This window comes from Alligator mississippiensis, chromosome 5, assembly GCF_030867095.1.
Source record: "Alligator mississippiensis isolate rAllMis1 chromosome 5, rAllMis1, whole genome shotgun sequence".
Lineage (NCBI taxonomy): Eukaryota > Metazoa > Chordata > Crocodylia > Alligatoridae > Alligator > Alligator mississippiensis.
In genome coordinates this window covers 15,864,387-15,877,183 of record NC_081828.1, presented here as the reverse complement: position 1 = coordinate 15,877,183, position 12,797 = coordinate 15,864,387, and the positions used below count along the sequence as shown (strand labels likewise).

The 12,797-nt window shown below is 38.3% G+C and overlaps 1 protein-coding gene across 4 annotated transcripts in view; it reads right to left on the bottom strand.

Annotated features, from left to right (window-relative positions):
- Positions 1-688: 688 nt before the first annotated feature.
- Positions 689-12,797, bottom strand: part of ALG6 (ALG6 alpha-1,3-glucosyltransferase) — a 32,058-nt gene continuing 19,949 nt past the window's right edge. For all 4 annotated transcript variants that reach the window (XM_019489123.2, XM_019489125.2, XM_019489124.2 and 1 more), the window contains 10 exons: positions 10,828-10,910; positions 9,998-10,062; positions 8,272-8,457; positions 6,606-6,741; positions 4,712-4,797; positions 4,000-4,084; positions 2,741-2,811; positions 2,344-2,412; positions 1,987-2,185; positions 689-1,199 (listed from right to left, as the gene is read on the bottom strand). In XM_019489123.2, coding sequence (XP_019344668.2) covers positions 1,002-1,199; positions 1,987-2,185; positions 2,344-2,412; positions 2,741-2,811; positions 4,000-4,084; positions 4,712-4,797; positions 6,606-6,741; positions 8,272-8,457; positions 9,998-10,062; positions 10,828-10,910 — 1,178 coding nt within the window. In that variant the 3' untranslated portion in view covers positions 689-1,001. The remainder of the gene's footprint in view (positions 1,200-1,986; positions 2,186-2,343; positions 2,413-2,740; positions 2,812-3,999; positions 4,085-4,711; positions 4,798-6,605; positions 6,742-8,271; positions 8,458-9,997; positions 10,063-10,827; positions 10,911-12,797) is intronic.

Sequence of the window (12,797 nt, the reverse complement as noted above, 5' to 3'; positions counted from 1 at the left end):
CTGATTGATTAATCAGTTTTGTATTGCCTTCAGCAAAACTTTATAGCTTAAATGAAGGTTCCATGGAACTTCTTAGCCTGTCACCTAAGTGCTGTGAAATTGGAGTCCAGCTTGTGGTTAATGATACAGGACTCTACCCAACAATATATATATATTTTAAAATTAAACATCTTCGAAGAGAAGATGGAGTTTTATCAAATTTTAAGAGACCAACCATTCCATTTAGGTCATAAAATTGATGGAATTATCTAAGTCGAAGTACGGTTAGTAAATTACATTGTCCTTATGAAAGAGGATATGGAGGAAAAACAGTAATGACAACCAGAGCACCCCGTAACTCTTGTTAAAGCAAAAATGGACTTCAGCTGGTGTAGAGGTTAATGTCAGAGTAAGATGGTCACGTTAGCATGAACTATGATACTGAGCCATGGCTATTAGTGAAGTGGCCTTGATGATTTTAAGCATATCATATGAAACAATGATGGAGGACAGTGAAATAGTGTGCAAGGAAGTTTAATTTATGTAATCAAACCAGGCCAGCAAGAGACCACTTGGAAGTAACAGCCAAGAGTTATTGTTTCACCTATATTACTTTGAATCACTTACACATTTCATGCTAGGAAATGTGTAAAACTGACACTAGCAAATTAATTATGGGGCTTTGCTAAAATAAACTGGCACTGCTAGCTCAGGTTCAAGATTTTGGTCTTTTAATTATGTATTTTCAGTTTACAAGCAACATCAGAAGTATTACATTTCTGGAGACTAACAGGCCAAGTTAAATTTCAGACCTTCTTTGGAAATAGCAATTCTTTTTCCTTAAAATAAGAGTTATGAACAACTTATTTGTGTTTCAGTACAAAACATTTTCTATCCTGCTTTACATCAGATCCTGGGAAGCACACTAAAACACACAGTGGTTTAGCTGCATGACATAATTCAGTGAAAATAGTCAGTCCCTTTGCAATTTATTCCTGAATTTTTTACAGGTTTGGATTTAACTAATTGGTTTTCTTCTGGTTTCTACTATTTCTGGAGTCCCACAGTAAAACAATATTAAAATACATCAAGAAGATTAAGAAGTGTAAGCAGGAAACAACAGACACAAGTATTGGGAATAAATCTGGTAGCTTCTGTGGAGGATTCAGCGTAGCACTGCTTAAACTGAGGACGCCCATCAGAGTTATTGAGACGAGAAACTGGAAGATAAAGAATGATATACGAGTTAACATTGATTTACAGTGTCAAATGAGTAAGTGATTATTCTCACTACTTAAGGTGCTTTGTATTCTTCATCCTCTATGTATGGCTGACATCTCAGAAAATACAGTGTGTATCTGTACTGGCATCCTGTGCGCCATTTTCAAGGCTGATGCAAAGACAGTCAAGCCAAGCACTTCCAAATAAAGCATCATAGGAGACTATCTTTCTTCATTTCTATTTAATACAGGAATATTTTGGAACAGGGTCGTTTACTGTTCAATAGCTGCTTTACTACATTCTGGGATGCTGTAACCATGGCCCAGGACACGACTATGGTAGGCACAGCACAAATCCAATACAAAAGACATGGTTTGTACTAGTTAGAAAAGAGAAGTATGAAGAAAGTCCCTGTGCCAAAAAACCTCACCAGTCTAAGAGGTCCAGCTGTAATTACTGGGAGAAAATGGAAAAATTTAGGAGAGATGGGATTTTCTCCCTTCTATTTTCTCTTCCTAAACTTACTCTTTATGAGCCTGTAGGCAAGATTTACATTTGAAGTTGGGGGAGCCTCACATACAGGAGTTCAGAGGCTATTACTAGCTTAAAGGGGCAGAGGAAATGAGAGAGGGTTCTCATGGAACTCCCATTAAGCAAATGTGTGCAAAGAAGAATCTTTTCCATGGCATACATATGATAAGGCCAGACTAATGTGAATGATTTCAGGCATAAAACTGAATTATAGCAACTCCAAAAATACAATAAGAACACTTAACAGTTACTTACCAGACTCTTAACAATCTTTGGGAATGGCTTTAACCAAGGAATGTATCCCCAAATGGAAAGGGAAAACGATTTCAGCTGCAGGTCTTCTGCTGAAGTCTTTTCAAATATTGAAAAAGAAGCTGTGCAAACTGTAAGAAAGGCTAATGTTGTCCCAATGTAGGCCAATAAGAGGCCATCTTTCAACAGAAGAGGCAACATGCTGTTAAAAAAGAAGTACACCCAGAAGTCAGTTAGGCTATAAGCAAGTAAGACTGCATTTTGGGTAACCTTAAAAAGGTAAAAGGGGATACATTTAGGACTTAACTTTCATCAAGGCAAGAACAATACTAGAGTAAGAGTCAATGATGCATGACTTACCTGAAAGTTGATACAAGTAAAAACCATGTAGCCATGAATGGGATTTCATTTATGATTAAGCAGACTGGTCTGAAATCAAGAGAGACAGGTTGGCAAACCCTGTGATGGCAACACTTCTGCTAGCTATTTCAAACATGTTTCAAAATTTTACTTGCTTTAGGCCAGACTGACCAGGAGAACTCCCCACTAGCACTATGTGCTAGCTCAGACTTTTGCACGTGCTACCACCCTCCCCCTCAGCACCAGGCAGGGCAGAATCCATGGAAGACTAATAGTGGCAGCCTGGCCCAAAGACCTAAAGTTAACATAACTGGCTCCCCTCCCAGAACTTTTTAAATCAAGGAAAAGCATGCAATTTCATACAAGCTGGGAAGGGTGGTGACAAAGTATTACTTACAATGATACTAGAAGAACAGATTTTTCATGTACTTGGAAGGAGAATAGGAAGAATGACAATGCACAACTAACCTTAAAAGAGTAAAAGGTAGACTAGGTATTAATACATGGAACTCAAATGCAAAGCACAGGGTTTTAATTTTTCCATTGGCCAAATGTATGTAAAGGCTGACAGCAGCATGAGAAAGTTGATGTCATTAAAGATGTACCCAATTTGTATTAAACATGTTCAACTGCAGTACAGTTTACATGTTTCAGTACAGGTGTAGGCACAAGTATACAAATGTGTATCCATAACCAACTCGAGAGTCTGGCCCACAGTATTTAGAACATGTTTCATATCATTAAGCCTGAACCTTGCAGACTTTTGCCCATGCTTAATTTTATTCTTACAAATAATTCCAACAGAAATATTTACAACATGGGCTGTACTAGGTTGTAACTGTGCACTTGAAGACTAGTTGTATTATGCTGCATTAATTGTGTGTACCTAAGTAGTAACTAAATAGCAACATGCTTGTTACTGAGAAAAAAATATTGAATAAAAATTAAATTAGAAGACAAGTCTTGGGAAGACTCAATGCTACCCCTCCTCCCTCCCGGTATGATAAATTCATAAGCAGTACTTATCTAAATAATCACTATTTTAAACAAAATCAATCCGCTGCTTACAAGGTTAGCAATATCTAAGTATGATGATTTGGGTTTCAGAGAAAACATATTTTGCATTCCTATCATGGTAACACACCCAATTTATGTCCAATGATATTAGATTGCAGAGTAAAATAAGCAAACATTTAAAAAAAAAGAAGTATCATTCCCTTTTCAAACTACTGATGAGGCTACAATGAGTATTGTGGGAATTTTTATTGAATTTGGCAGCCAGTGTATTAAGAAAAAATATCATTTTGGAAACAAAACAAAATAGAAGTCTCAAATCTATACAAAGCTTATTGTGTGCAAAATCTTCCAAACACTCTTCAGAGGAAAATAATAAAATACAACATTAAATAAGGAAAATTGAAGCTAAGGGAAAGGACCTGAGATTTAAAGAGCACTAGTCAGGTCCTCTTAGAGGACTGATATCAAACTCTGCTAGCCGTACGCTTTCTAAGCAGTCTCTTCGGCAGATACAAAGTGACATTTCACAGCATGCACAACTCCTCTACTCTACGCACTGTGGCAATTTCAAGTAAATCTGTTGGTTATGCTCCAACACTACAGTAGAGTTAAAATAAACAATTAAAAATATACACTTACCAGAGCAAATTTAAATCCTCTGAGAGAGGGCTGAAGAGTTAGTTTTATACAAGCAGGAAGTAGGCTCAGGAATGTGAAAGCAAAGCTAAAAGGATTCAAGAAAAATAAATAAAAGGCTCATCCTTTAATATAAAAAATTCTCTTTTGGGATTTCAGATAAAATTTTCAAAAGCAGCAAAGTGATTAAGAAACCCAAGTCCCATTTTCAATGTGTACTAAATTGCCAAGGACCACTGAAAACTAGAACAATTTCTGGCTCTCACCAACATAAGCACTTTCACAAAAGTACGAAGCTGGTCTTGAACTGTTTGCCTGTTTGAAATCAATACTGCCAAAAGCTTAAACATTTGAAGAAATAAGGGGGAAAAATGCACACATCTAATGTCTCCAGTTTAACTAATTCATTTCTTAAAATCATTAACATTAAATGTTAACCATTATAAGCTCAAACATGGGAAAAGTTTTTAATCCTTTTTGCATTACCTGGGAATAAAATACCCACTAGGAACATGCAATATTTTGAAAACCTATGTGAACATGATATCACTCATAATTCTTCTAAAGAGCTTGTGGGTGAGATTTCCACAAGCACCTCACTAGTTTAAGAGTAGAAGTCCCACTGGGTCCCACTGAAAGCCACTGGGCCCCGTGCTCTTAAAATCCTGAAAATCCCCCACAATCTTATGCATCGAGCCATTCAGCTCTTTCTTACCTGAGTTTAAGCTGAGTCTGAGGTGAAATAATGTTCTTTATCTTTATAAGGACACTTAGACTGCACCAAATGTTGGCTACTTTATCCTGAAAAGTTAATTAGTGAGTTGCATCCATTTTCATTTGAGGTTCAAACAATAAGAGGATTTTTTATTACTTTACCAAAAAAAAAATTCATAGGCACGCGTCATATGCTGAAAGAAAAATTTGGATCAGTCTGATCTTGGCTGAAAGAGACTGGATTAAAACGTGTATTAAAATAACTGAGAAATATTTTCTTAAACACAAGAGGTCTTAAGTCTTAGCTCATAATGCTATGCACTTTATGAAAATAAAGCTCTGAAAACATCTGCTTCTGGGAAATTTTAGATTAAATGATAGCACGTGAAACTTTTTCCAAGTGTGAAGACAATCTATATGCTGTCACATTTTATTACATACCTGAGTGTATTTAGCTCTGCTTACTGGTTGCTAGCAATGACAGAGTTAACTACTAATAAATCAAGAAGTCTAAAGACATTAGCAGTTGTGCTAGGATCAATTTCAAAATTAAATTTGTAACTACAGCTATCATGCTCATGAAACTCATCCCTAAACAGCTGCTTCAATCACAGCTGTGTAGACATAACGGCAAGAAAGCTACTAGCACCAACAACTGAGCCATCTTCCTTGGATGCTTACTAGCAATACAGAATACGCTCTTCAAATTTGCTGAGGATTACAAGTGAACAGAGGGTTTGGCAGCACCAGCAAACACATAAGACGCCTACTTAATAGTCAATAAGATTTTACAACCATCAGCATTTGTTACTGCTTCTGTAAATGGGAACCAATTCAAAGAACCTGTTACACGCCCCTCAGTATAAACTTACTGTGCATTGCTTACGTGGACAATTTCTCATTTTATCTAGATTAGTATCCAAGTCAGTCACTCCCCTACTCAGCTCAGAAAATAGTTGGGCTAATATTAGACCAAAATCCTTGGACTCTTTCAGATGCATTGTTTGTTGACATTTACAGATTTTATTTTTAAACATAGCACTGGGTAAAAAGTACACAGTGACCAACGGCATTTTGGTTTGTACATTTCTGTATCTCCCATGTTTCCCATGCTTGAGTTACTTTTTAACAAACTGCTAGCAAATAAGAACTGAAAATAATCCAGTGGCTGCACCTAAATGAAATGCCTCAATTACTTTTTCCAGAACAAACATACCGCAAGTTATGCAGTCATTTGCATCTAGTGAAGAACTGTTAGCCGAAACTACCTTTGTAAAACAAACCATTTATACTAATGACAGTCACTGAAACCTAGGTTCTATAAAGCTTTCTAAGTCCCAGGAAAGGCATGTATTAGTGAACTGGGGTTTTGTTTCTACTTCGGGAAAAGATGGGTTCTGAATCTATTCTAAAGGTTAAAGGTGCAAGGTGCATCTTTTGGGGGAAAAAATTGTGCAGAAAGCAGTTACTGTTAGATAAAGCCAGTCTTTGACTGTATGCAAAACACTGTCTGTAAATTAAAGTTTCTTTTACTAGAGCTGAGTATTATGCTAACTAAAAAGGAAGACACCAAAGGTGTTAAGTTAAAGGTTGCGTATTCTGATGCTGCCAATTACTGTGGCATCTATTTCAATGGAAAAATGCATGACTTGAGTATGGGTTTGATGATGGGATAAGTGTTGCCTACTCATATAATATCCTGGAAGATGCCAGCTGAGCGAGGGGTTAAATGTTGGATTAAATAACTGGCAAGAAATCACTGCCAGAGAAGCCAGCTCAGATTACTACGTCTGTGGTGTGTCTTCCACGTGAAATCCCCAAAGGTCATGATCAAGGTTTCTCAAGGGATCCAAGAATACAGAACATTTACAAAGAAAAATAAAATGCACGCATGCCTCAAACAAGCCTCGGTCAATGGGAAAGAGTCTTCTGAGTACTTGCAGGATTTGTTCTGCTTCTGTGCAGAATGGGAGCCAGCACATCGCAAAAGCAGCAACCACTGTAACTGCTATTTTAATTAACAGCACTAATCTGTAATAAAAATAGTTGAAATTAAAATGTAAGGTGACAAAAATACAGCTGATAATATGAAAAACATCACGTTCGTAGAGTTTAAAAGCTTAAAGCAGATTTTATAATATACAACTGAATGTGCATGAAGTTACCAACAGTGACAAACTTGAGTAGAAATTGCTACCAATACCACAGAAAAAGCATGCTGGCATCTTAAGGTAAGTGACAAGAAATCCATTAGGAATAGAGTATATCTGCAGGCATTCATTTACCATATTTACTGAAGTATAAGATGAGGTTTTTTCTTTTCAGTCAGAATGGGAAAAAGCCCTTTGTCTTATACTCATATACAGAAAAACCTCAAATACAGTGTCTGTCATTAAATGGCTGCCCAAAACAGCATGTACTCAGTCATGGAAACCAACTATGAAACTGACTGAACATAGCCCACGCTGAGCATGCCTGTAGATCATATGGCCCATACTGGGCAAACGGGTTTTTTTTATAATATATTTTGTGTTCCAGGTTAAATCAGCCAAATCATATCTACTGAGCAGAACTCAATCGTTCCAAAAACCGTATTGATTGAGCAGGCAGAACTCAATCACTCTAAACACTAGGGGTGTGAGAAGTGGGCGATATTCGATTCAGATTTGGCCCAATTCGAGGGGCAGTGATTCAATTCGCTGATTCAGATCACTGTCCCAGTTTGATTTGGCTGAATCTGAAGATTCAATTCATATTCGGAGAATCAGCGATTCAGCCATGGACACAGCTTTATATGTTTTTTCTACATACCTTGAGGTGCCAGGCACAATTCGTGAATGCTGAGATGCTGGGGCAGCTAAAGCATCCCGCGCGGGGGGGGGGGGGGGGGGGGGGGGGGGGGGGGCGGGTGTCCCCTGCGCACTCAGTGGCAGACCCAGAAGTACTTCCAGTCAGTGGGGGAATTCCCTGCCCTCCCCGACTCCGTGACCAGCCACGGGGGAACGCCAGGTGCCCCCAGGCACCAGTCGCCAAGACAGGGGGAAGGGAGGGTCCCCCGTGCTCCCATGGGATGCAGCACCAAACCCTCCCCCCAGCCACTCTTTTCCCTGCTGCACCAGTGAGAGGGGGACAAATTCAAGGCAAATTTCCAACAATTAGATTGTATATCTGGAAAATGATATCAAAGTTATACATTTTCCAGATATAGACTCTAATTACAGGGGTGTCATCTTAAATTCAGGGTCAACTTAGATTTGAATAACTAGTATCTATGGGTCCGATTTTATCCCATACTTCATACTGATGAGGGGGTAAAAAGAATTTAGTGCATTTTGCTAGAAACTGCATGCTTTTATAATTATAGTTGGAGTATCAATTAATCACTAAAAAAAAAGAAATGTTCTACCAGAAGCATAATGCTCAGACTGATACATGTACCTTCCACCAGAGATTAGCAGAGAATGACTGACATGCAAATAAGACGAATCAAATTCCCAAGGCGAGGCTGCCTGTATGCATTCCTCGGCCAGTTTCTGGACACTGAGCTTTAACAATACTTACCCCTTTCCTGTTAGGCCTCTCTTGAAGCATTTTCCAAGTAGGTAGCAAAAGAAAGGCAAGGAATGGTAGAGCTCCATTTGTTTATAATTTATGGCCAAACAAAATGCCACTGACCCTAAAAGGTCCCAATTATTAGACAGGAAAAGTACACCCCATAGAGCAAAGCCAAGGCTCACAGAGTTATATATGTTTTTAAGTTAAGGAAAAGATATGTGAGGGAGAGAATATACTGAATACCATCACAAGGTAACACTGAACTGATGCAACATGACTGAAGAGGCAGAATAAAAAGGAAACTGGAGTTTTAGCTTCTGTATTGCCCTGTCCTTTCAATAATCACCTGATAACAATGAAGGAACAACACAATTAGTCATATTAGCAATGACGACAGCAATCCTTAGCGGTATATTTTCAAAATCTCTTTTCTTATGTGCCTAGTTTTAGAGTATCAGGGTAATAAAGTTTCCATGTTTATCTTAGTTCCAGGAATTTGTCATGTTCCCTGTTCTAGGATACCCGTTACCACACCCTGGAGTAGTCCATTCCTGTACTTGCTTACTGATATCCATAGTAACTTACTTTCCAATACAAGCTGCAACCAAAAGGTATCACACATCTACCCAACGAACCTTGCCAGCCTATGCCCTTAGACCACCAAAAAGCCTGCAACCAAAAAGGTACACATACACGAACAAGACTCGGGTCAGCTAGCCAGTGACAAAGATGCATACAATTTATACTAATTGGTACTTTTTGAAACAAATGGCGAATTTAAGTTATAGGTGAAATCTTGGGTTCTGTTTATGTGCACAGTTTCAAATTTCTCCTTCTGCAAATATTCATACCCACAAAACTCAATCTCACAAATATTCACAGGAAAACACACAAAAAAAATTATAACAAAGCAAATTTACTTGAAATCAAGAGCAAATACTTGTGGAAAAATTATCTTAATCACTCACTGGACCCTACATTATATGAATGAGTTTTGTGGGTATGAATATTTGAAGATGGAGAAAATTGAAACTACACAAACAGAACCCAAGATTTCACCTATAACTTAAATTCACCTTTTGTTTCAAAAGGTACCGATTATTGTAAATTAGCAGATTGGAGGCTATTAAAGAACAATAGCGGCAGAGTGCTCTGATTTAGTAATTTTGTATAGGGAGTCGTGTACAGATTTCTCATTGGGAAGTATGTGGCTGCTAGAAAATTGTGCAAAACCATCTCCTTAGACAGTACATGCTAAACAATCACTTCCCATTATTGATAGTCAACTAGTGACAGCTAAAGCTGGAGAGAACATCCCATTTTACAACCTTGTTTGAAATTCTTCTCCACTTCCCCAGTTAGATCTAAGGCCATTCGTCTATAAAGTGCCACCCTATTCTGCTTTCTGCCACTCATAGGTGCAGAGTTCAACCCCTCTTTTCATAGCCAAACTTCCTCAACATTTTCTAAGATCTGGCAGACTGGCATCAAGGTAGATTTGGGGTACAATAAGGATATTCTATCTGGGCTGATTTGCCCCAATATCTGTCATTGGCCTCTGGTCCACTAAAGGGCTCCTATTTCCTTTTAACACTTATGTTATGGCGAAAGGATTCCTCTATTTTCATCAAACAACCACAAAGCTTCCTTAGTCCCAGTGCAAAGGCTGTATATTAGGGAGAGATGTTTTGTAAATTGATTTTTTTCCATTTCGGTACAAATGCAAGGATACTGAAAATGTCCATGGTCAATAAGAATAAGACCTGGATAAAGCAATACACAAAGAGCAGTGGAGACCTAAAAAGAAGAAAAAGGGAGGGAGAGGCAGAATAAGAGTCTTTAAAATGCACGTGAATGACACAGTATGCTTTCTACCAGTTCATCCTTCTCCAGAGTTAAGAATACTCTTGATCTCTTTTTTACAACGCCTGGCCTGGGCAAGCCCCCGTAGAGTCCTACATCTAGTGAACACTGTTTTTTTGCACTTAATCTCACCTTCCCACCAATATCTTGGTGAGCAGGAAGGGGCAGTGACCTCCAATAAATAAAGAATTGTTAAGTAGAAACCCATCCAGTTCACAGAGATGACTGTGCTCATCTCAGTCCTGAACATTTCTCTATAGATAGACTAGTGATATCTGAGGAGTGAACATAAAAAAACAATGCCAACATCAATTTTGTGGCATATTTCAGTTCTGCCATGTAACAGAGTATACAGGACCCAGAGCAGTCCCCAGATTCCCTTATGTCAGAGCACAAATATTGTTTTTACTCCCTACATAATACCTCTGACAAGAAGCACTGGTTAACACCTCATGGCTACTAACTAACATGGTTATTACTGGAGGATCATTAAAATAACTGCTGTAAAATAAGTTAGCATTTCCTAACTGTAGTCTTTAACACAAGATATACTGATTGTCTTCAATGGTACAGAATGCTACAGTGTTAAAGTAGCCCTGTAGCATTAATTATATTTCTTTTTAGTCTTTTAACTTTCTATTCTGATTAAACAACAAAATATTTTATTCATACCTAGAAATACCAGAGGTTTATACTTGCCTTTTTTTTAGTTGACGTTTCTTTTAAATAACAACAATACATGATAACAGCGGGTATGTAAACCAGCAAGTCAGCAATAAAAACTGAAAAACAGAAAGTTACTATAGATAAGAATCTTCCCAGACAAGTGTAACACATCACCGTCCACTTATATTGCCTATTGCCTTTTGTACACTGCCTCTACGTTGTCAGGATGCGACTTTGCTCCGTTTCCCCCATTCAGATCCAGCCCTGATTGCTTGCATCTGGTGCCCTGTGGAACCCTTTAAGGCAACATGATTAAATCCTAAATGCACCTGTCAGCTGCTAGCGTACAATACCTGCCTGTTGTTCAGCCCAGATAAAAAACACAAACTATGTAACCACACACAACATTGAGTGGGTTCATCTGCCCACAAAGTTTAACCTGTCTGTTTTATACATATTCCTTAGGGTGTAAACTTTAGCTGACTCAAAGTCAACTGGAAGAGTTGCATGTCTTCTGAAATTTCCAGGCAGTTTCCACTAGACACACTATTCTTCGCTACCTGAAACTGTTATATAGTGGTGGTGTGCTCAAGAATTCTGTTTTAAAGAAGACTGTCTTGGGAATCACATTGTGCATCTCTCATTGGTGAAATGTTTGGGGAAGAAAACAAATACATAAACATAAGATCTGACATGATCCAAAAATCTCTTCACTAGGAGTAGTGTACATGAACAAGTTAGTTCCACTTTACAGGGCATGAAAACTGGGTCTACAGAATTTGATCTACTTCAAGTTTCTCAGGCTACCATTTCTGATGCCCAAAAGCTGCTGCTTCCACGTGTTCAGCTGTTTAGGCTCCTGGCACAGCCTCAATCAATAAAGGAGCATGCTCTAGTTCCTCACATGCCGAGATGAGAAAAGGCATTCTCAGTTCTCAAAGGAAGTCAACTACAACTAAACCCTGTCAAGTTGCTCTAAAGGCCCTGGGATTTTGAAGGCAGATAAAAGGAGAGTGAAGCAGGTCTGGATTTGTAACATAAGCCTATGCTTCACCATGGCATTATTAATTCATAGAAGAAGAACTGAGAGACTAAAAGAGCAGCGAGATTTTCTTTGCTCTGCCCACAGTAAATAATTTTAAGAGGAGACAATAAGACGGAGAGACAAAGTCTGCCTGCCTGATGTTGGATAAAACCTGCTTGTGCTTAAGCTACTGAAGAAATTCTTCTGTCATGCTCTTGTGTGGTTGCCTACTTACAACTAGGCCAGTAGTTCTCAACCTTTTCAGCCCCTTGGAAAATGCTAGCTCTTGGCTTTCACTTGTTTTGTGACTGGAGAAAAAGACAGAGCAATTTTTCTGTTGCAAAAAGCTCAGAAAGACCAAAATAGGTCATAATGTGTTTGACTTCATGGATTCCTATTTGAAATCTCTAGATTGATCTTGTGAATCACGTAGGTGTTTGCATGCCTAGGAGTGCTAATACTGCACATCACTCTGAAAAGCATCTCACAGCACTCCAGGGCACCATGGCACCCTGGTTGCAAGTCACTGAACTAAACTAAAGGTCCCAAGCTTGTTTTCTAAAACATGTAATTCTTCCAAAGTAAAAAGGTGAACTTTGCCTTGTTCTATTGCGTAATTAGCCCATGAGAAACAGCAACAAGCATTAAGACACTCCTCTTAATTTAATCTGTTTTGAAGTACTATCTTGCCTGTATTAGTACCGCCTCTCCATTTATTCGTGCACACAAAAGTGGGAAGAACTATTTTTGGAAGAAACACTAAGGAAATATTACTGTATTACTACAACAGTAATATTACAGCCATAGCAGTATTCTACCAATATGTCATTAACATGCTTAGTTTTTCCTAAGTCTGTTTTTCTCCTGTAATCTGGGCAAACCAAGGTGTGAATTTACTGTGAGAAAGCTGCTCTGCATTTACTGATGTAACCACATTTACCATGGGGTAGATGGTATAAAATGGCAGTTACCATGGGGT